General features: G+C 39.6%; 1 protein-coding gene and 1 long non-coding RNA gene across 2 annotated transcripts in view; one reads left to right on the top strand and one right to left on the bottom strand.

Annotated features, from left to right (window-relative positions):
* Positions 1–22,746, bottom strand: part of MYPN (myopalladin) — a 114,339-nt gene that overhangs the window by 74,512 nt on the left and 17,081 nt on the right. Inside the window, exons 3-5 of the mRNA XM_075130855.1 lie at positions 8,425–8,600; positions 5,592–5,643; positions 1,400–1,514 (exon numbers count right to left, since the gene is read on the bottom strand). Coding sequence (XP_074986956.1) covers positions 1,400–1,514; positions 5,592–5,643; positions 8,425–8,600 — 343 coding nt within the window. The remainder of the gene's footprint in view (positions 1–1,399; positions 1,515–5,591; positions 5,644–8,424; positions 8,601–22,746) is intronic.
* LOC142072793 (uncharacterized) overlaps positions 1–22,746 on the top strand; it is a 171,048-nt gene that overhangs the window by 132,870 nt on the left and 15,432 nt on the right. Inside the window, exon 4 of the long non-coding RNA XR_012669367.1 lies at positions 8,446–8,565. This is a non-coding gene — a long non-coding RNA (uncharacterized LOC142072793). The remainder of the gene's footprint in view (positions 1–8,445; positions 8,566–22,746) is intronic.

Here is a 22,746-nt window from a genome sequence, read left to right as displayed (position 1 = left end):
CTATATGCTGGTCTTTGTCGGGGATAGACCAGGAATGGAGTCTTAGAACTTTTAGTAAGTAAGCTAGCTAGGTATGTGTTAGATTATGATTTCTTTAAATGGCTGAGAAAAGAATTGTGCTGAATAGAATAACTATTTCTGTCTGTGTATCTTTTTTGTAACTTAAGGTTTTGCCTAGAGGGGTTCTCTATGTTTTTGAATCTAATTACCCTGTAAGATATCTACCATCCTGATTTTACAGGGGGGATTTCTTTATTTCTATTTACTTCTATTTTTATTAAAAGTCTTCTTGTAAGAAAACTGAATGCTTTTTCATTGTTCTCAGATCCAAGGGTTTGGGTCTGTGGTCACCTATGCAAATTGGTGAGGCTTTTTATCCAACATTTCCCAGGAAAGGGGGGGTGCAAGTGTTGGGAGGATTGTTCATTGTTCTTAAGATCCAAGGGTCTGGGTCTGTAGTCACCTAGGCAAATTGGTGAGGCTTTTTACCAAACCTTGTCCAGGAAGTGGGGTGCAAGGCTTTGGGAAGTATTTTGGGGGGAAGGACGCGTCCAAACAGCTCTTCCCCAGTAACCAGTATTAGTTTGGTGGTGGAAGCGGCCAGTCCAAGGACAACGGGTGGAATATTTTGTACCTTGGGGAAGTTTTGACCTAAGCTGGTAAAGATAAGCTTAGGAGGTTTTTCATGCAGGTCCCCACATCTGTACCCTAGAGTTCAGAGTGGGGGAGGAACCTTGACAACGCGCGACAATGTTTTTTGCCCCATCAGGCATTGGGATCTCAACCCAGAATTCCAATGGGCAGCGGAGACTGCGGGAACTGTGGGATAGCTACTCAAAGTGCAACACTCCGGAAGTCGATGCTAGCTTCGGTACTGTGGAAGCACTCTGCCGAGTTAATGCACTTAATGCACTTAGAGCATTTTTTGTGTGGGGACACACACAATCGACTATATAAAACGATTTCTAAAAAAACGACTTCTGTAAATTCGACCTAATTTCATAGTGTAGACATGCCCATAGGGTATGGCTATGCTGCATTTTAAAACCCTTGGCAGCAAATCTCAGAGGCGAGCCTAGGTCTACAGTGTCAGGCTCGTGCTATAGAACTAAAAAAAGCTGTGTAGACCTTTGGGCTTGGGCTCTGAAACCCACCACTTTCCCGGCGCTTCTGATGCCTATGCTCTGGGAGCAAGAGGCTCCACTCTCTCTGCCATGTGTTATATGGTTAGCTAGCAGTCATGATATCTATGTGTGCATGCAGCCATGTCTCATCATGAGGTGCAGAGCTACAAGTCTATCAGATAGGCACATCATGTGTAAAAATTGAACTGTATAAGATGTATATTTTAAAGAAAGATTTTTCTTAAATAGATCATATAGAATATTGTCTCCTGTACCTGATAAACTGGCTGACCCACAGTAGATGGCACCTTTGGTGTCTCTTGATGAGTGGTTGTACTGTTAGTAGCAGGAGATGGTGCATTCAAAGAGACATCAGTTGGTTTCTGGACTCTGTGAAATATTTAAACAAACAAACAATTTTTTCTAAAAATGAGCACTGTGCTTTTGTGAGTAGTGGATAGTATTGCATAGATGTTCTCTCTGATTATGCTCCCATAATATGCACGGTATTATAATACTATAAAAACTTCATTTTAGGATTAACTTTAGGTCTCATCTAAATCAATATGATAAAGTCAATTTCATGTGGGAATATATATGTGGAGTTAATAATTTTGTTGCATAAATTTGCCATATACTACTCAGGTGGCTGATTTAGTTTTACAGTATATTATAAAAACCAGCATGGATTAACCAAATTTGTGTCTCTAAAACTGCTCCAATCTATTGTGGGGGATTGGACCAGCACAGAGCCAACTTTAGGAACAAGGGGTGCATACCATTCCTTCCTCAATTGTACTCAATACTCCTTAGGCACATGTGAGGATCTGGCTCTCAGAGTCTAACAGAAATGTTGTTGTCCACTATGACACAGAATAAATAATCTGGTACTTAAAAAAGAGCAGCAGGAATATCTTCACTTTGACAAAAATATTAAAAATTTTGGTAGCACATTTTACAGATGTAATTACGTTTTTTTTATTTCTGCTATGTCATTTCCATTTATAATTCAGCTAACATCCTGAATATGATAGCTGGTTCTGTTTTATTTTTAGCGCTAAGTAAAAATGATTAAAACGAAGAGCCAGTCTTCTTTTTCATTTTCTTTGGGCCATATGTGCACCTCCTCTGGAAGGTATCAGAGCCTTCCCAGGGAAGCCAGACTCAAGAGTCTGAAAAAACACTGCTGCAAACTGAGTATTCAGCTTTAGGAAACATTGCTTTCTTATTTGCAAATGTGAGAATTGTTATGTTTTTAGCAGATGATGTAGTATTCATTTCCTTTAAATATAGAATATTCAGGTTCATGTGATGACAGCTGGAAGCTAAGTAGCAAGAAAAGGAAATTCTGGTTATCCTACATCTAGTCCAACATCATCCTGTTCTTTGGGGACATCTAGCTACTAACTCAGAGCAGCATTCTCTTTACCAAGAAATACAGGACTGCAGTACATGGCTTCAAAACCTAACTGAAGCAAGCAACCTGGAGACAACAATCAGGTGGTGTTTTCCCATCTCTTTAAGAGCAGGAAAATAGTTGACAGACCTGGAGGCATCAAATAGCTCATCCTCTAATAATCTTGCGAAAGAGAAGAATGGTTAGGAATGAGACCCTTAGAAAAGCCATTGCTAGTGCTGTGCAAAACTTTCATTTTGAAACTTGAAGACTGGTGGAACTCTCCTGATTTCATGTAGGGCTTTTGGTAGAGCAGGGCAAAAATTTCAAATAGTTTTATTTGCCAAAAAATGCAGTTGATTGGTCAAATTCAGTTAATAGTTTCAGCCAAAACAAATTATTTAAAAAAAAGTCTGAATGTTTTATTTCAACATTTTTGAAACAAAATGTTTTGACTTTTTGTTTTGAAATGACATTTCATTTTGAAATTCAGCTAGACTTATTTAAAAAACAAACAAGAACAACAGAAATAGGGAGTTTAAAAAACACCCAAAGCAGAAACAAAACAAACAAACAAAAAAGTTGGTACAGTCACCAAGCTGAAAAATCAGTTATTTGCTCAACTCTAGCTTCATGTCAATTCCAAAATTTGAGGAAGATTCATGAACCAAGCCAACCTGAGTCATTTGAGGCTGTATGTTCCTCTCTATGGTACTGGCTTTGACTGACAATTTGGCAGCCAAACTGCCAAAAAAGGCTAAGAAATCATTGTAGTTAGGTTTGGAGTTAAAGAACATCTCAATGGTTTCAGCATTCAAAGTTGATGCAACCAGGGATGCTTTGATGTTTTCAGCACATACCTTGGCCTCCAATGTGGTGACCAGATGGGCACCTCTCATAACGAGCCTGGAAATATACAGGCTGAAATCATGTTAGAGGCTTCAAAATATTCAGGAAGTTGCTTATGTGGGGAGTAGTTTGACAAAATGGTGGTGGAATCCTCAATTAAATTAAAAAAGACTTTACGGAACCCTCTTAACTCCAAATCCAGGAAAAAGAATAGCTGGTCTTATTACAGCCTATATATCCTTTTCATGACTACTCCTCTAATCACAGAAGGCAAGACTATTGCAAAAGCAAATGGACCAAGGCTAAGCCTGAAAGGGGAGAAACAAATCTTCCTGCAATACAAATTCCAACACTAGATATAATGCCTCACTTGTTCAGCAGAGTTCCTGCATTTTCCTGGAGTTATGCCTAGATAAAATGCCTTCCCACTGTGAGGATGGAGACACAGAGTCTTGTGGTGAAAGAGGTTCCATGTTGTTTGTTAAAATGCAGCTCAACCTATTCCTGTCCCTCTTCATTGCCAAAGAATGGCCTCTTGACAGGTGATGACAATCAACTTTGATGACACCTGGCTAGAGGCATCAGCTTGTCCTTTGTCTTCGAGGAACAGGTTTACCCACTCCCCATACTAGTCTGATAAATACATTTCAGTCATAATTTTAGCTTATGTTCATAATTTTACTTTATAATGGACCTTCGCAGGCAGAAGAGGATACAGGTATACCCTTTCCTGGGCAACATTCTAATCAGAGTCCCATCCAAGGAGGGGCTCACTCAAGCGACTCAGTCACTGATCCAAATGTGGCAACAGCATAGATGTATAGTAAATTTCTGAGTCATCTTCAACAATCTCAGTGCTTCATTACAGTTGTTCAGCTATTGCATCTCCATAAGGTGCAGCAAGCTTTGTCTTGGGATTTGAACATTGTGCTGCTCAATGCCTTAATCCAGGCGCCCTTTGAACCTATGAAATCAGTTTCATTGTATTAATTGACTATCAAAAGACGTTTTTGATCGCTATCACTTTGGCAAGAAGGTTGTCAGAGTAGGGAGCTTTTTCAGTTGATCCATCCTGCTGCAAGTTTCACAAAGATAAGGTGAATTTGAGAATGCATCCCACCTTTATTCCAAAAGTAGATTTGATTTTTCATTGAGCACAAGAGATCTCATTGCCTTCTTTTTGTCCACATCCGTCTCATCCAAAGGAGAAGCTATGGCATTAGCTGAATGTAAGGAAAGCTTTAAAGTTTTGTCTGAAAAGAACTGCATAAGAAAAACAGCCTTACTGGTCTTATTTCATCCAAAAAAAAAAAAAAGTACTAAGGCATCAGAATCATCAATCTCACAGTGGATATGCTGATGCATTGCTGAGGCATATAGAGCAAAACAATTCAAACCTCCAATGGGCATCAGAGCTCACTTAGTACAAGCGCTGGTGGCATCATGAGATGAGAAAGGGAGGTCTCTTATGATGAAATCTGTAAAGCTACGACATGGTCATCCCTGTATTCATTTACCAAGTTTTACAAGATATACACAGTATTCAGCTGATGCAGATGTTGACAGGCAAGTCTTGCACGCTGCAGTGCTTTCATAGAGTAGGGGAATCCTTTTCTCTCAGTGACATTATTTTGATCGTTCCCTAGGAATTTTGTTACTGTTGAGAAAATCGCACACCGAGGATCTATGGAGCTAGCCCTGAGAGAGAATTGGAGAATTTGTGGTTGCTTACTTGACAATTTCCCCTTCTTTGAAGGGATAGGTCCATGGATCCAGACCTCCTGAAAAAGGGAGATCTTTTAAACTTATGGTTACAGTTCTCTGCAGTAGTAAAATTTTTCTTGCTGAGTATTATTTTTGCAAGGTGCTGATGCAGAACGAGAGATTCGGGTTTTTTGTTTCAGAGTCCAGAGTCCAGAGGGGCTAGCTTTGGAAGTGTCTTGAAACTGCGGGGGTCCCTGGAAAGGGGAGGTAGTCTTTTGTAGTCTTTTGTCAAGCATCCAGTCAACTTCTGGTTCTGTACTTTATGGCTACAGACAGGTGGTGACCCACACTGAGAATCTGTGCACCTACCACTTTGCAGAAGGGAAACTGCTCACTTAAACAACCACAAATTCTCCCATTTTATATTTTAGAGGTTAAACATATTTTAAAAACTTAATCACACACCTACTTTTTTTTCAATAAAATTCTTGGAATATCTTAACACAAGCAGTACTTACTGATCCATTTCTTCTGTGCTAATTTCACCTTCAGATTCAGAAGAGGAGGCACCTGTGGAAGGGAAAAACATTTCACATGGAATCAAAATTTTCAGTAATTTGTCTAGCAAGTACGCAAACCTCCATTATTAGGATTTCTTATATAGCCTTTTAAAGTTAGGATTATAAAGTTAAAACAAACCAAAAGATTATGTGAAGTAAAAACGAAGTAATACAGTATACTGAATTAAATCCAACACTACTAATGATAAATCTTGGGCCAATACAGATTTGAAATGGGATGGATTCAAGCGAGGAAAACAGCATCTAAAGTGAATGTCTGGCTCGATGCCCCACAATTCCTCCTTAAAATGTCACTAATATCTAAATCTTTTGACTGTTCTATGCTCTGTGGCACATGCCTTTGGAAGTATTGTGTGGTCAAATAGGAGCTTATACTTAGATGTTTGGTATTACTATCACAAAAACATTAGGGACCTGTAACCACATCTAGTATTCTTCGGGTTACTGGTTCCTCCTCCAGCCACTGCCCATTTAGCACTGTTTTGGTAAGAGGAATCATAGCTCCATTTGTCAGTGGCCTGGTACTCAAGACAATATCTGACTCTGCTTTCCCTGTGATCAGAATCTGTTTTTTTCTTTGAGGTGCCTAGTAGAGAATGTCTCCATTGCGGTGTCTCCTATCCAATTCCAATTGTCTTTCATAAAAGCAGATTGTGGCCCAGATCTGGAGAGGTAGTAAGCGCCTGCTGAGTACCCACAACTCCCACTGTTTTAAGTGGGTGTTGCAGGTATTCAGCACTTCCCATGATTTGTCTCTTCATGGCAAATTACAGAAACAGAGAGAGAATATTATTAAGGGACAGTTTGTGATACCTTTATATTGAGTAGTACCTTCCTCCGCAAACAGTCTCATTGAGTTTAATGGGAGTAGTCATGGTGTAAGATACTCATTAGCAAGAGTAAGGATCTCACAATCTGGCCCTAAATACAGTAGCATGTACAAAATACATAGAAAATGGAACTACAGCAGGTTTTGCTAGGTTTGGCAATGTAATATTACATTGCCAAACCAAGTAGAAGGCACATATATATATCCCATAAATACTCTTACAATTTAAATATTCAATTTTGGAACCAAATAGATACAAGGAAAAACTTTACTCTACATAGATATCAAAATGTATATTAAAATCAATGTTCCCATTCCAGAGCAATTTTTAAAAATGTAATGATTGGAAGTAGTAAGATAAATAACTGAAAACTTGAAAACTATCTTTCTATTATATAAAAATAAGAGAATACACCCATGGAAATATATTATTACAATTAAAATGACTGAAAAAATAGAATAATGTTGTTATTCTATTACATTTTATGAGACTGAAATCACAAATGAAATTGGGGTAACAAGGTTTAAACTTTGCCTTTGACCCTTAGGACAGAGTTGAGTAAAGCGTTGGGATGAGCCATTAAAATAAACTAAGCTTATAAGAGTCCTTTGTTAATTCAAGGCCTGAATCAACTGAAGAGCAATTAAGTTTACAAAAGAGGTGCCTCTTCATTCCCATAAAAAATGAAAAGGCTCTAGTTAGGTGACCCTCATTCTATCTACACAGAGATGTAGATCCCAAAGTGAGACATCTTTAACCAATCAGAACCCAATAAAGGGTCACTGTCTGCTTGATTGAAGGCCCCCCTGTTCTTTCCCGTGCAACCACAAATATTAAACTGCATGTTAATATTTTTGCACAATTTTATTTTGTTTTCCCGTTTTTCTCCAAAATGTGGCTCACAAGGCTGAAACCAAGCAAAAGTGTAAATGTCTGAAATAGAAGGTAATTTTGCCCTACATGAGCTACAATACAAGAGTTACCTCGTACTGAGATTTCTTTATTGTCGGTAGTAGTGTTACAGCCAGTGTTTAGCCAGTTAATAGTTTTAGGCACCAAGAGCAGCTGACCAGTTAGGAGGGGAATAGTGCCAAACTAAGTTAGGTCATATAACTCACAATAAACACACACTCTTAACAAAAATATGACATAAAAACCCCTTCTGCTTAGAGTCTGGAAAGAGAGAGAGAAACCAAGATCCTATGAATTTCTTTTAAAACTTGTGAGGCCCTCCAGCTACTATGATAATGGGTCCAGTGTAAAAACCTAGCCATGATAGACAGAACTCACTTTAAGCTAAATGGCTTGGTTTTGGAACATAAGGATGGAAAATATGAGATAAGAAGCTTAAATCTGAGAAAACAAATACATTCAGTTTCATTTACAGTACATATTATATGCAGATATAAGGATCAAAGTATGTGTCGGACTTGTTTGTATACAGCTGCAAGTTGGGGATAACAGGTTAATCTCAGGCTACATTTCAGTTTTCCTTGTTGAAATAATAATTATTGCCAGAACTATCATATTCCTCAAATGTTTGTGCAACAAGTGCGAGAAAAACAGATTGATGGGGAATTAGACACATAGGTTGAGTTTTCTTTTTTCTAGAGGAGCTACAGAAAAGCACTATAGAGCGGTATAACAATCTCAGCACTTTTAGTCCCTGATCTTACAATGAGATCTGCAAGAGGTCCTGGATCTGAGTTTGTTGCAGGCTCAAGGCTTAGTAAAAATGTATTTAAAGAGCAATAAGAATACCTATATAAAAGAACTTTCAGAGAGAAAATGATAAAATGTATTAATAGACTGGAATTGTTGACTTTCCGCTGATCAGCTGTGCAGCAAACCAGTAAATTTAGTGTTAGTAAATAAAACACATCTTTCTGTTTTTAAAGATTTATGATCAGTTCATTTTGCAAAGATTTATAAGTATAAACCTTCTATGTATATCTCTGCAGAAGTTGAGTCTGTCCCATAGATGTTTGAAGCAAAGCAAGAATAACGTCCGGTGTCCTCTTCAAAAGCTTCAACTATAATCAATGAGTGCAGATCTCCTGACTGGATAATGTGAATATCTGGTGAGTTTTCAAGCTCCTTTCCTTCACTGTACCACCTGCAAGGCAAGATTACAGTTTATCATAACAAAAACTTGACAACCAGAAGGCAGTTTAACAACAAAACAGATGGCTTATTGCCCTAAGCAGACAGATACCTTAGGCAAATTAAACTGACAGTTGAAAGAATAAACGGTTGATTGTTTTTGGAACACATAATTACAGCAAATAATAGAGCTACAATCTGTACAGTACTTATACCTATTAACATACTAGTTTATGTCAGACAACAATGAGGTATTTTTCCAGGCATAGGGATCTCACTGCTAACATGACAGGGGAAGAGAATAGAGTCCTAATTTGAATTCAGCGTTAGTTTCTCATTACGTCATATGAATTACATTAGATTTACTTCAAAAACATTATGTAATGTACAATGTACGTTAGTTTTTGGACATATAGAAAAATCTAATCTCAAACTTTCAAGCATCTCTTGACTGACTCCATTTCACTAGCTTGTTTACTAAGTATCTTATCATTCAAATAGAATACCTTTCTGATATCTGTTATGTGTGGCCTGGGGATTGGAAAGATTGACTGGATCACTGTACAGTAGTAAAGATTGTTATTCTTCCTTGTTTTTTGTTGTGGTATCCATGTTTCTGGTACATGTGTTTAACAACTTTTTAAAAAGATCAATGCAGTTATGAAAGTCCAAGAGGGAGCAGATAAGATGGGTTACTCTGTGTGGGCCAAAGGAGGTGGCGCCTCATCTGCCTTTCCAGAACAGCTAGGCCCAACCCATAAAGTTCAGATCCAGATCTGAACTCATCCAAAGTTTGGGAGTGTTCAGGTCTGGTGTTTTAGTTCAGACCCATCTGTACTTGCCTGGTATAAATTCCTGATATAGAAATTTCTCTTAAACTTCATCCCTATAAAATGTCACGTTCAGCTTGGAACAAAGTAAAGAAAAGGACTGGAATTTAATTTAACATGACTCTTTACATTGTCATGTGTTGCTGCATATTTGTGACCACTTGATGATTACATATATAAGGTTAATGTTTATATCCCAAGGAAAAGAGGCTTTCTTCCACATTATAAGACATCTCCATGGACAAGTCTTCTCAGGGGCAGATGGCCATTCAGGCAGCTGGACCCTAAATTCTTCTCTAGGTCCTGTTGCTCCATTTGCTTTTTAACCCTCATTTAGATGCTGCAGATTACACTGGGTGTGAACCTGAAATCCCAAATCCAATTTCTCATGTAAAAACAGGGATTTCACAACATTTCGTTAGACACTTAGAGATATCAAATCTCTTCAGCATTTCAAAGAGCCAATGCAGTAGAAGATGCAGGAAACAAAGGAGCATGTCTAGATTTTGTTTGAAAAGCAGCACCTCAGAAGGCAGCTCCATGAGATAGGCAATCTCAGCACCAATCAGCTCACCCTTACGCAAACAAGCTGGAGGAGAGAGGAGGTCATTCTGCTGCCCTGTAATGATGTGGAGGGAAAGATGGAGGAAGGTAAAAAGCAGCTGGGTTTCACTCCAAAGCAAAACTCAGATTGATGGAGGGTGGGGAGAAGGAAAGGTACTATGGTTTATTGAAGTCAGGAATTAAAAGTTCTGGGTAAAGTGCAGAAGCATCTGTTTTTAGATTTTGAACTAAACTAATTCTGAACTATAAACCTTTTGAGGTCTGTCCAGTTTATCCAGCCCAACGGTTTCCACGTATATGCAATACTGTTTCTTACAAGCAATAGTTGTATTTTCTGTTTTCTGCCATTTTTCTAATTAACTCAAAGAAATAATTAAGACTGGTTGAATAAAGTATTCAGTGGATATTATTCAGTGAATTCTGATTTTTTTCAAATACATTTGATTGTCAAATAACATAATTCCCTGAAAATATGCACTTAGTGTGCAGTGGCAGTCAAAAAAGCTAAGGGGACCGTTGCTCAGGCATCAATGTTCCCTTTAACTTTTTACATTCATGCACAGAATGAATTTTGTTATGTGACCAATATGAAGGTGATGTGTCAATAACAAAATTCATGTGGTGAGGGCGGGGCTGAGGGGTTCGGAGCGTGGGAGGGGGCTCAGGGCTGGGGCAGAGGGTTGGAGTGCGGTGGGGGTGAGGTCTCTGGCTGGGGGTGCAGGGTCTGGGGCGGGGCCGGGGATGAGGGGATTGGGGTGTGGGAGGGGGCTCAGAACTTGGGGGGTGGGGCCAAGGGATTTGGTGTGTGGGAGGGGGCTGTGGGTTGAGGTGGGGGTTAGGATATGGAAGGGGGTTTGGGCTCTGGGCTGGGGGTGTGGGCTCTAGACTGGAGCTGGGGATGAGGGGTTTGGGGTGCAGGATGGGGGTGTTTAGGCTGGGGGTGGGGCTGAGGGATTTGTTGTGTGGGAGAGGGCTGTGGGTTGAGGCAGGGGGTTAGGACATGGAAGAGGGTATGGGCTCTGGGCTCGGGGTGTGGGCTCTGGACTGGCACCAGGGATGAGGGGTTTGGTGTGCGGGGAGGGGTCTATGCTGGGGGGTAGGGCTGAGGGATTTGGTGTGTGGGAGGGGACTGCGGGTTGAGGCAGGGGGTTGGGATGTGGGAGGGGTTGAGGGCTCTGGCTGGGGGTGCGGGCTCTGGGGTGGGGTAGGGGATGAGAGGTTTGGGGTTCATGAGGGGGCTCATGGTGTGGGGGGGCTTAGAGCTAGGCAGGGGGTTGGGGCGTGGGCTTACTTCAGGCGGCTCCTGGTCAGTGGCACAGCAGGGCTAAGGCAGGCTCCCCGCCTGTCCTGGCTCCGTGCTGCCCCCCGGAAGTGGCCAGTAGGTCCAGCACCTAGGTGGTGGGGGTCGGGGGAGGATTGGGGGGCAGGAGGCTCCGCATGCTGCTCTCGCCCGCAGGCACCGCCCCCAGGTCCTATTGGCTGGTGTGGCTGGCCACGGAGCTGGGGCTGCTCCAGCAGTGGCCGGTGAGGCTGACTGCGGGGCTACACGAGTGGCTGGCTGCAGAGCTGCTCCAGCAGCAGCTGGTGTGGTGTCTCCAGGTCTGCCTGAGCTGCTGGCCCCAGGGCCAGCTGCTTGGGACGCCCTGGGGTCAGCCACACCAGCCACTGCAGAAGTCACAGAGGTCTCAGGAAGTCACGGAAACTCTGACTTCTGTGATCTCCTTGACAGACACGGAGCCCTACTGATTGAGGTCTATATAATCATGAATGGCATGGAAAAAGTGAATAAAGAAGTGTCATTTACCCCTTTCACATAACAGAAGAGCCAGGGGCACACACTGAAATTAATAGGCAGCAGGTTTAAACCAAAGGAAAGTACTTTTTCACACTACTCACAGTCAACCTGTGGAATTCATTGCCAGGGATGGTGTGAAGGCCAAAAGTATAACTGGGTTAAAAAAAGAATTAGATAAGATAATGGAGAATAGGTCCATCAATGGCTATTAGCTAATATGATCATGGATGCAAGCTCATGCTCCAGATGTCCCTAAACCTCCAAGAGCTGGGACTGGATGACAGCGGATGGATCACGCAAAATTGCCCTGTTCTGTTCATTCCCTCTGAAGCATCTTGCACTGGCCACTGTCAAAGACAGGATACTGAGCTAGACGGATCATTTGTCTGACCCAGTATAACTGTTCTTATGATTTAACTCTTCACCCAGCTCTAGAAATAATTCAACTAAGTAAAAGCTGTATACAAGCCACTGAGCACAAGCAAATATTATCAAAGAACTGGCAAGTAAAACTATATTACAGCAAATTTAAATTCATTGTAGAAAACTTTAGGAAAGACTTTCAAACAATAAACTATACTGTGCTTGCACAGTGTCTCTTAGCACACATCATGAGGGTCAGATCATAAAGAATTTGTTTGTACCTCAGATCTTTAAGAATATGACTAAACAAATAAAATTGCTCACATTTAACACTTTAGTTGCATTAGAATGTTGGAAGTACTGCATTTCAGATCAGTTTGGGGTGTATATCAGACAGTATATAAACTCTGGATCCCCAGAAGATCTTCCTGAGAAAAGAAGGGTAAGTAGCCTATACCACTGAAAGATGAACTCTAACAGAATTATGTGCAGACTGATAAGTGAGGCCTGAGGGAGCTCTGTAACAAACACAGCACGATAGGCACGCAGGAAGAAGTGGAACTTCAATACTTATTACATAACTGAGATGCAAACTAGTTACTATTTGTGCCCCATAAATCCTAAAAGCCTAATGTGAGGACAGGGTATATTCCCTATTATTTTGAATAAGACATAGTATGAGCTATACCTGTCCAATTAATTGACTTTGAGTGTTCAGTCCTGGAACTTGTAAACTCTGTCTATTCTTCAGGGGAGTTTCTGCCTTGCAGAGTGAACTCAGTTGCCTACCACACTGGCATCCTGTTAGAAAGACACTCCTTTATAACCGCAGAGTAGGATTTCAAGGCTGAATGACTGTATGTATCAGTTCTGTGCCTTTAAGTGTCAGTTTTACCTATCCACTTTCACAAATTACTAGCCTCTACTGTAACAAGCACTATAAACTGATTTAATGAATAAGTACTTACAAATTTAAAACCACCAATTACAACTGACAAATATGTAAGCATATATAAAGAAAAGAGCCCTGTAACATAATTTTATTACAACAGACTGAGAATAGAGAGAACTTTGACATATACTCAATTTTCACTTCCTAAATTTTTCACAGATGAAATACAGATTTGCTTATGTGAAATATATTCACATTGTTTTTGTGAAATTTTGCCATTGAGAAAATGGCAACATTTTATGCTCACAACCCTGATCTCTTAATTGGTCATCATCTAGGGAAGACTTGGATCACATTCCTGTATCCCTTCCAGTCCTGCTTTGCTCATTTTCTAGGTCTTCAACTCTTGGGTGGGCATAATTAGATGCCCTGGCATGTTTTTTCAGTCAGCAATTTGACCAGGACAGAGCTGTGATCCAATATACTGTACTTCATAGCAACCACTGATGCTGCCTCTAAGCTTCATGGACCTTGTTAAATATGTTTCAAAACACTTCTTAAAAACTCTGTTATTGGAAGCCAAATTCAGTAGTGAGGAGCTCAGTCAGAAGTTTACAAAATACCATTATCTGCAATCGTTATTATAAAAGGAGCAGAGACAGTCACACATTCCTTAAAAAGCCAAACGGACTATAGAAAATTTCCAAAATGGCCAAAGAGACAAATCTTCAAAATTAGTATAAAAAGACAAAGGCACGGGACTGAAAATAAAGAAGCTTCAAAAGAAGCCTCTCTTTTAAAGGACTGATTGGGCAGCCTAGTACTAGAGCTATTCTACTGGCTACAGTAAGATTATATGGTTCTTTGCTCTGTGTGTGTGTTTGTGTATGACAAAGCACAGACAAAGCAAGAAACACTAAAATGGAAAGGCTATATGTGCTCCTTCTGATCAACTTTTTGAATAAAATTCTATTGGGGTAGGTCGGAATCTATTCTTCATTCCATTGTTTGTCAAGTGTATTTTCATGTAAACCATTTCTTCCTATTAACTTGCATGAATGCAGTCTTCTGTTACAGAGCACTACAGATGACAATGTATAACTCAGTAACTGCTGTTCTTTCCTCTGAAGTTACTATTTCTCTCATCCCTTCAAAATGAGCAGCATAAATTAGTAAAGTAAACTTCAACTTATGCTTCAGACATAGGCTCAGTTTTCCCAAGAAGTATATTTTTAATCACTACTTCCATCTTACTTAAAGTTCGTACACTAATTATTTTGAGATTACAGAAACAAAACCCAAAGAGATCAAGAGTACAATATGCCCTTGTAATTTTTATAAATAAAAGGTATGTTTTTACACCAATAGTCCTCTCCTCACTACCACAAATTGTAAAATAACATTTTAGGAAATGTTTTAGTAGGATTTTTCATCCATCATATAAAATGTCAGATTGTGATATAATCCTTATTAATGAACATTTTATTCTTACCATTGAAATACTGTCCATGGCAGCAATGAAATGTTAGTTATAAAAGGAGTACTGACACTGAGATACGTGGCGTGACTAAAGTATCAATACTCTCTGTCACTGACATTTTATTCCTGCCACAAATTGTGGTGATAGTTCCACTACACAAGTCAGATTCACATGAAGCCCGACCAGCATCAAACACTTATGGCCAAATTCATCTCTGGCATAACTCCACTGACTTGAATGGAGTTATATCAAAGACAAGTTTGGCCCCATGGCTTAAAGAGATAAAAACCAATAAATGAGTTTTTATTAAACTCAGAAATATTTTTCAACTTAATGGAGATTATATGACTTTTAAATTTAACTACAAATTAATCAGTCACAGATCTATTTTCTTAAACAAAGCAGTGCTCAAATGAACCTTTTTTAGCTATCTGTGTGTATGTTAGAGAGTGCTCTCATAGAAATTTCATGACATGCAGCCTGTTTATAGCACTTCAAATCCTCATGACACTTACAGAATGGTTGTGTGTGCCAAATCATGCAATGTGATTCATAAGTAAAATTAACTTATCAGAGAGGAGCCAAACAGTTTGGAAAAAATTTAGACCTCTCTTAGCCTGAGCGGATAAGGAGGGGCCATCTGCCACCAATACGAAGGATGTATGTTATACCTACTACTTTAGTAATTAAAAAAAAAAGAGAGATGCAGAAGGAAGCATGGAGAGAAGTCCTCACAATCTTTAGCTCCATGAAAATAATTTAATGGTCCTCACCCCAAATACCTATTGTATATCTGACCTGTAGCTAAAGTAAATGTGACTCATTGTTTCAGAGTTTTTTGGGAGCAGGGGTTAAATTGTAATTCAAATTAACTTTTTAAACTATACATGCTTTGGAGCAAGGCAGTTGTTTTCTATGTGTTCATGCAATGCCTTGTACAATGAAGCTGGATCTTCGGTGGCCTCTAGGTGCTACCTCAACATAAATGTTAAATAATAATAAGCTAAGTGTTTCTCTCTAGCTGTGAACTCAGTTTTGGGGTCAGTATACCCAGATTTTGTGTTGTCATTCTTTGATTTTTCCTTTTTTTATGGCATTGCATAAAACTGATATAAAATAAAAGGGATAAAGTTTGGATACATTGAAACGTCTTTGTATATAAGCTTAACCAACTTCACCTAGTGATGTGCTTAATTTCTTAAATCTTCCTGAGGCATTTGGCATTGCCTCATTTGCCACCTGTGGGCTTATTTACACTACATTTTACACACAACCATCTTTACATTAAGCCCTGGTTGCCTCAAAGGTTTGGATGGGTCCGGATAAGTATCCAAATCAAAACAATCAAATCTTCAGAGGCTCACTTACCACTATTTTAAATCAGCTTCTTGTGCCACCCCTCTTTCTGTCCCTCACTGATTACCCACAAATACTTGCCCAATTGGTAGATTACACTACTTCACCATTTACACCTGTTTTCTGGCCCAGTTCCACCCAACATGATTTACACTACTATTTACATTACCATTGTATTCGTTCCATAGTGTTTTATTTTTCAATTTGACTTATGAATGTCAGACATATCCAAATTCCAATCATGGACTTCTGCTCTTTTTGTATTTCACCTAGTATCTAAACTTCTTATCTCTGTAACATCATCTGACCTCCACCCATTCAATGTGGTGCTTGGTCCCCCTCTAATGGTGGTTGCTGGGCTACAGGTATAGGTTGATAGGTCTGCTGCAGCCTTGGTTGACAGAGCAGGATCTTTTAGCTCAGGCAGTAGAGGCTCACACTTTTATATCCTGAGGTCTTGGGTTCATTCCTTATGGATGATGATCCACAAAGGGGCTCTGTGTTACACCTTAAAAATGGCTTTCCTGTCCCTGGATGGCTGTTGTCCAAGTTTCAGAGAGAACTCCTGCAGAAGACACTGAGTGGGATTGGTTTGGCCAGTTCTGTAGTTTGTAATTTTTAGTAATTACAGTTACATAATTAGCATTAAAATACAGTAAATTATTTAATTTAATTTTGCAAGTCTCTATGTTACATCCACTAAGTGTAAGAGTTCTCATTTAGAAAGAAAAATTACAATATTATAAATGCAACATTAAAATATAGATACAAAAATGTATCTATATACAACTTATCTATGTAAGTGTATCTATATATAACGTGTGTATCTATAAATACACATATATATATATTTATATATATAAGTGTATCTATATACAACATATACAAATCCATGGTATGCCCACATCTTGAATACTGCGTACAGATGTGGTCTCCTCATCTCAAAAAAGATATACTGGCATTAGAAAAGGTTCAGAGAAGGGCAACTAAAATGATTAGGGGTTTGGAACGGGTCCCATATGAGGAGAGATTAAAGAGGTTAGGATTTTCAGCTTGGAAAAGAGGAGACTAAGCGGGGATATGATAGAGGTATATAAAATCATGAGTGGTGTGGAGAAAGTGAATAAGGAAACCTTAGTTACTTGTTCCCATAATATAAGAACTGGGGGCCACCAAATGAAATTAATGGGCAGCAGGTTTAAAACAAATAAAAGGAAGTTCTTCTTCACACAGCGCACAGTCAACCTGTGGAATTCCTTGCCTGAGGAGGTTGTGAAGGCGAGGATTATAACAGGGTTTGAAAGAGAGCTGGATAAATTCATGGAGGTCAAGTCCATTAATGGCTATTTGTCAGGATGGATAAGGAATGGTGTCCCTGGCCTCTGTTTGTCAGAGGGTGGAGGTGGATGGCAGGAGAGAGATCACTTGATCCTTGCCTGTTAGGTTTGCTCCCTCTGGGGCACCTGGTGTTGGCCGCTGTCGGTAGACAGGATACTGGTCTGAGCCAATATGGCCATTCTTATGTTCTTATGTTAAAAATATCAGTTAAGTCCTTCCTTATAACAAGTACAAAATATTCTTACAATGCCACTTTTACAAACAGTAAGTCAAGTGCTGAACAAACAGAGTGTAAAGAAACTTGATCATTTACAGGGAGTAACTGGATTATTAACCCTTTTTCTTGAAGTAAACAAACAGTGAGCTGGAGTACTTGTGGCACACGGCTGTTACTCTGAAACAATGAGCTGTAGCTCACGAAAGCTTGTGCTCAAATAAATTTGTTAGTTTCTAAGGTGCCACAAGTACTCCTTTTCTTTTTGCGAATACAGACTAACACGGCTGCTATTCTGAAACAGTTTCATGTTATACAAGTGTAAAACTTGAAAATGGAAAGGAGAAATGACACTGCAGCAAAGCCTAGGTTTTCATCACATTGCACTCTATTTCCACATATAGTAACTGAAACTTATAACCACAAGCACATGAACAAGTCACTGCACATGGAATTAACCACATACAGTGTGGCACTGTCAAATCAGGTACAAATACATGGCAGTATATCAATACCATTAAAAAATAAGAGAGATATGTTCCAAAGCGACTCACACCTGAGACAAGGAGCCTGTCTACACAATGAGTTAGCGTACAGCGAGCCAGGATGTGAATCTGCAGTGCACGACCTTGTTGCATACTAACTGGTTGTATGGCCCTTACTACAGCACACTGGGAGTTCTGTAATGCTCTTTGCCATATTCCCATCTCAAATAGCAGTATTTCAGAGAACACTATAGACACAACAAGTGGATACGGAATACTGCTGTACAAATGTAATTTTAAAAGAATGATTTTTATTGATGTCTCAGATGGTTCTGGAGATATAAAAGCTGAGCTAAATAAGGGAATTTTGTGTTTGGGTTTAGAGGGAAATTTACAAATGAATTCTGTTGCCATCAAATAACTCATATTTGATTTGTATACATTTTCTGGGGTCAAAGTTGTCTCCCTGATACCTCATTGTTGCTATAATAACATGCTTTAAGTGTTCTCACCAGAGCTGGTCAAATAGTTTTCTAAAAATTAATGGACACTTTTGCAAACAAAAATGCCAAGTTTGGTTTGCTACGGTTCGTGAAGTTGTATTATTTATTATGAATAGGTGTTCAGACAACTGCTGGGCATTTGTGAAAATATCTGTGAATCCTAAAGTTTGGCAAATTTTAGCACAAATGATTATTTGTCTGAAAATTCATACTGAAGTATGTTAATTACTATTCATTATTCATCCTTTAAAAAGAGTTTTCGTCAGCCAATCAAAGCAGAAATTATATCATGTATCTTAGCTGTTCCATCACACAATGGAAACAATGAATAGTCAAAGTGAACAGTTTATGAACAACTCAGTCTGAAAGTTTGGAGTGTTATTGCTGTGTTGGTCCCAGGATATTAGAGAGATAAGGTGAGTGAGGTAATATCTCTTTTTGGATGGACTTCTGTTGGTGAGAGAGACAAGAGACACAGAGCTCTTCTTCAGGTCTGAAAGCTTGTCTGTTTCACTCATCTTGTCTCTTATAGTCTGAAAGTTATTTTTCTAATTATTCAGCAAAAATTTACAAATGAGAAATATATTTAAAGAAAATCATCACTGTATGAATAATTCATTAGGCAAATAAGTGGCTAAATTAACATTGAATCATATGCATAATGAATAGTTCAATCAGGTCTAGTGGTCATAGAGTAGACAGTGTCCCCTCCCTACATTACTATTTCCAATCAGATCCCTTAGGAAACTTCCAGTTCCCACCCCTCAAATCATTCAGGCAGTCTCAGGGATGAGAGGTTCAGTTCAAGACTCCAGCCTCTAATATGATAATCAGGATATTTTATCTCAAACCTCTGACTTCTTCCATCTTGCCATTGAGTCAGAAGAACTAGACTGTCTGATTTCTTGCTACTATTGACCATTTGGTGGCAGTTATTCCTATTAATCCATCTGTCTCTGATGGAAATTCTTTGCACCCATCTCTCTACAGTACTGAAACTCGTTGATTTAGAAGCACTGAAATCATGATAACATTTTGGATTTAAATTACTTGTTTAGAAAAGTGCTTGTTCAGCAGCAGTAATGACAAGCTAACATGTGAAAAGTAAATCAGTAATAACAAAACCCACATTGCAATCCCAGTATCTGCTAAAAGTTAATTGACATTTACCTCAGATAGTGGCTACAAAAAGTAAATGCACTCTTGGAAAAAGAAGGATCACTATCATTTGCTTTGAAGCCCAGCAAAAACATAAATCAAAATTGTAGCTGCAGACAACCCATGATACTGTGTTCCTTTTAGGCATTCTTCTCTAGGTCATCTATTCCACCACTTTGTGTGCAGAAGGCCAGTACATTCTGTCAAGATGGCTGATACCAGCAATGTGAACCGAATGTCAAATGATAAAGTTAGTTTCTATTCTTTCTTAATACTATCTTAACACAGGTTTATGAATCAAAAAAGGAACCTGTTTAAACAACATTTTGTGTTGACAATCATTCTTTTTTGACATCAGTGGAGTTATTCAGATTTACACCAGTGTAAATGAGGTCAGAATAACTCTAATAGATCAAACCAACATGATGGAACTAAGCACTTCTAAACCTGGAGTTTCAAAGTCCAAATCAAAACTTCCTTCAATTCAAATTCATTCAAATTTGGTATTTGGATTTAGGAATTATAGGTTCCAGGCAATAGCTTGTATCCAAACCTCAGACTAGAGGTTGTAGTTTGAACCATCTCTTCTACACAGTTTTTGAAATAGTCTTTGTAGGGGTATATTTTTAAGACCCAGGTTGTACCATAGAAACAAATTACCTTTCTGCCACTCAAATACTCCATCAGAAGCCATGCTGTCACATCCAACATGACAATCCATGCCCTCATTCCTCAGGCTACCTTCCACGAGTTACTACTGACACACTCTCGTATTAACTTGTGCCAGAATGTCCTACAGGCCTAGGAGTGGTGGGGGGGAGGGGGGTGAATTATGATTTGGAGAGAAGCCATTGCCCTTCTCTAACCACAGACTATTAAAGCAATTGAGCATTCAGAGAGGGGCTTCTGCAAGGTTAGGGGAAGGGACAAGCATTCCATGAACCCCGCATTAAGTTCTGCTTCATGAACTGGTGATAAATTCCTGCTTTCCAGAGGCTGCTGACTTTTTTGTATCTGTCTTTCTTGGCTATTAGAATATAGCTGTCTCCTCCTTGCATAACTTCTCAGCCATTACATTAACCAACCACACACCTTCTTAAAAAGTGCTACCCTCAAAGTAGGCTGATCTCCAATACTTTTTCTAATCCATGATCAACACATTTCAGCATCTACAGGCAACAAGATACCTTCTTTACTGTCATTGACAGCTCTATACACCAGGCCAAAGATACCCAATATTTTTAGTGAGTTGTATGCTCAAGTCCCCGTAGCTCATTGGAAGTTGGTCCACAAGTAAATTATTTTCGGATTTTATTTTTCCTGGAACTAATGACTATGAGTGAGTCAGGATCATTGTATATGGAAATGTATAATATAGACCAATGCAATCAAGCAGCACAAAATACCACATAATGCTCTCACTCATTCTCACAAAGTTACATCTCATAGGACCCACTTGTCTGGCTCCCAGTGTGAGTCAGTGTGGGTCTTGTGGAATTTTTTAAAATGTATTATAGGAAAGATCCTTGAAGGCAAAGTGCCTGGACAAGTCAGCCCTGGAGTCTTTGGAATCTGAGAAGTTAGAGATTTCTTCAAAGTAGGGAATTTGTATCTAGGACTTGGCAATGTTTCCCCTCTAGTCTCTTCAGGAAAATCAACTCCCTTACACTACTATCTTCTTTCATCCTCTTTCTCTTCTACCAAACAAAGAGCTGAATTCAATTTGGCATTTGTGATGATGGAGGCTGAACAAGAGGAGTACAAAGAAAGGCTCAGAGGAAACTGTTAATCAGAGCAGTGAGTTTGGGCAGGAAACATACTGGAATGCACATTGCTACCCATTAAGATGCTTCCCTTTGATTTCAGCCTAGAAATAATATACCCCTACCTCCTCTATTAATAACAATCAGTTCCTGTGGAGGAAGGGCACATTATTGCTATTGAGAAACTTAGCAAGAAATTCTTTGTGGCACCATGGGTTGTGACCTGGTTGGGGGTTCAGAAGCTAGGCTCACCAAGAATAAAAATGATCTGGCAGTGTCAGATAAGAGTGGAGCCCCATACATTTCGGGACTTAGAATCATAGAATCATAGAATATCAGGGTTGGAAGGGACCTCAGGAGGTCATCTAGTCCAACCCCCTGCTCAAAAGCAGGACCAATCCCCAATAAAATCATCCCAGCCAGGGCTTTGTCAAGCCTGACCTTAAAAACTTCTAAGGAAGGAGATTCTACCACCTCCCTAGGTAACGCATTCCAGTGTTTCACCACCCTCCTAGTGAAAAAGTTTTTCCTAATATCCAACCTAAACCTCCCCCACTGCAACTTGAGACCATTACTCCTTGTCCTGTCCTCTTCTACCACTGAGAATAGTCTAGAACCATCCTCTCTGGAACCACCTCTCAGGTAGTTGAAAGAAGCTATCAAATCCCCCCTCATTCTTCTCTTCTGCAGACTAAACAATCCCAGTTCCCTCAGCCTCTCCTCATAAGTCATGTGTTCCAGACCCCTAATCATTTTTGTTGCCCTTCGCTGGACTCTTTCCAATTTATCCACATCCTTCTTGTAGTGTGGGGCCCAAAACTGGACACAGTACTCCAGATGAGGCCTCACCAATGTCGAATAGAGGGCGATGATCACGTCCCTCGATCTGCTCGCTATGCCCCTACTTATACATCCCAAAATGCCATTGGCCTTCTTGGCAACAAGGGCACACTGCTGACTCATATCCAGCTTCTTGTCCACTGTCACCCCTAGGTCCTTTTCCGCAGAACTACTGCCTAGCCATTCGGTCCCTAGTCTGTAGCTGTGCATTGGGTTCTTCCGTCCTAAGTGCAGGACCCTGCACTTATCCTTATTGAACCTCATCAGATTTCTTTTGGCCCAATCCTCCAATTTGTCTAGATCCCTCTGTATCCTATCCCACTTCTTGTCTTCTTGGAAGGATTTCTCATAGCTGAAACGTGGCCAAAACCAAAGCATTTGTTTGTAGATGCTCATTCCTTTGTCCTTATTACAGGAATGTGCTGCCGTGACTGCTTCTTTCTGAGAAGTAGCAATTCTTGGGGAAAAAAGCTGGGAGAGTGGAAGACAAAGATTTTTTACTACAAAAATCTCGGTATGTCTTTCACTTGATGCTGAAGCCTGTTATTCTTGTGAGAGAAATGATAAACCTAGTTGGG

The sequence above is a fragment of the Caretta caretta genome, chromosome 7 (genome assembly GCF_965140235.1).
Source record: "Caretta caretta isolate rCarCar2 chromosome 7, rCarCar1.hap1, whole genome shotgun sequence".
Lineage (NCBI taxonomy): Eukaryota > Metazoa > Chordata > Testudines > Cheloniidae > Caretta > Caretta caretta.
The sequence above is the reverse complement of the archived record's forward strand: the minus strand, read 5'-3'. Positions and strand labels throughout refer to the sequence as shown.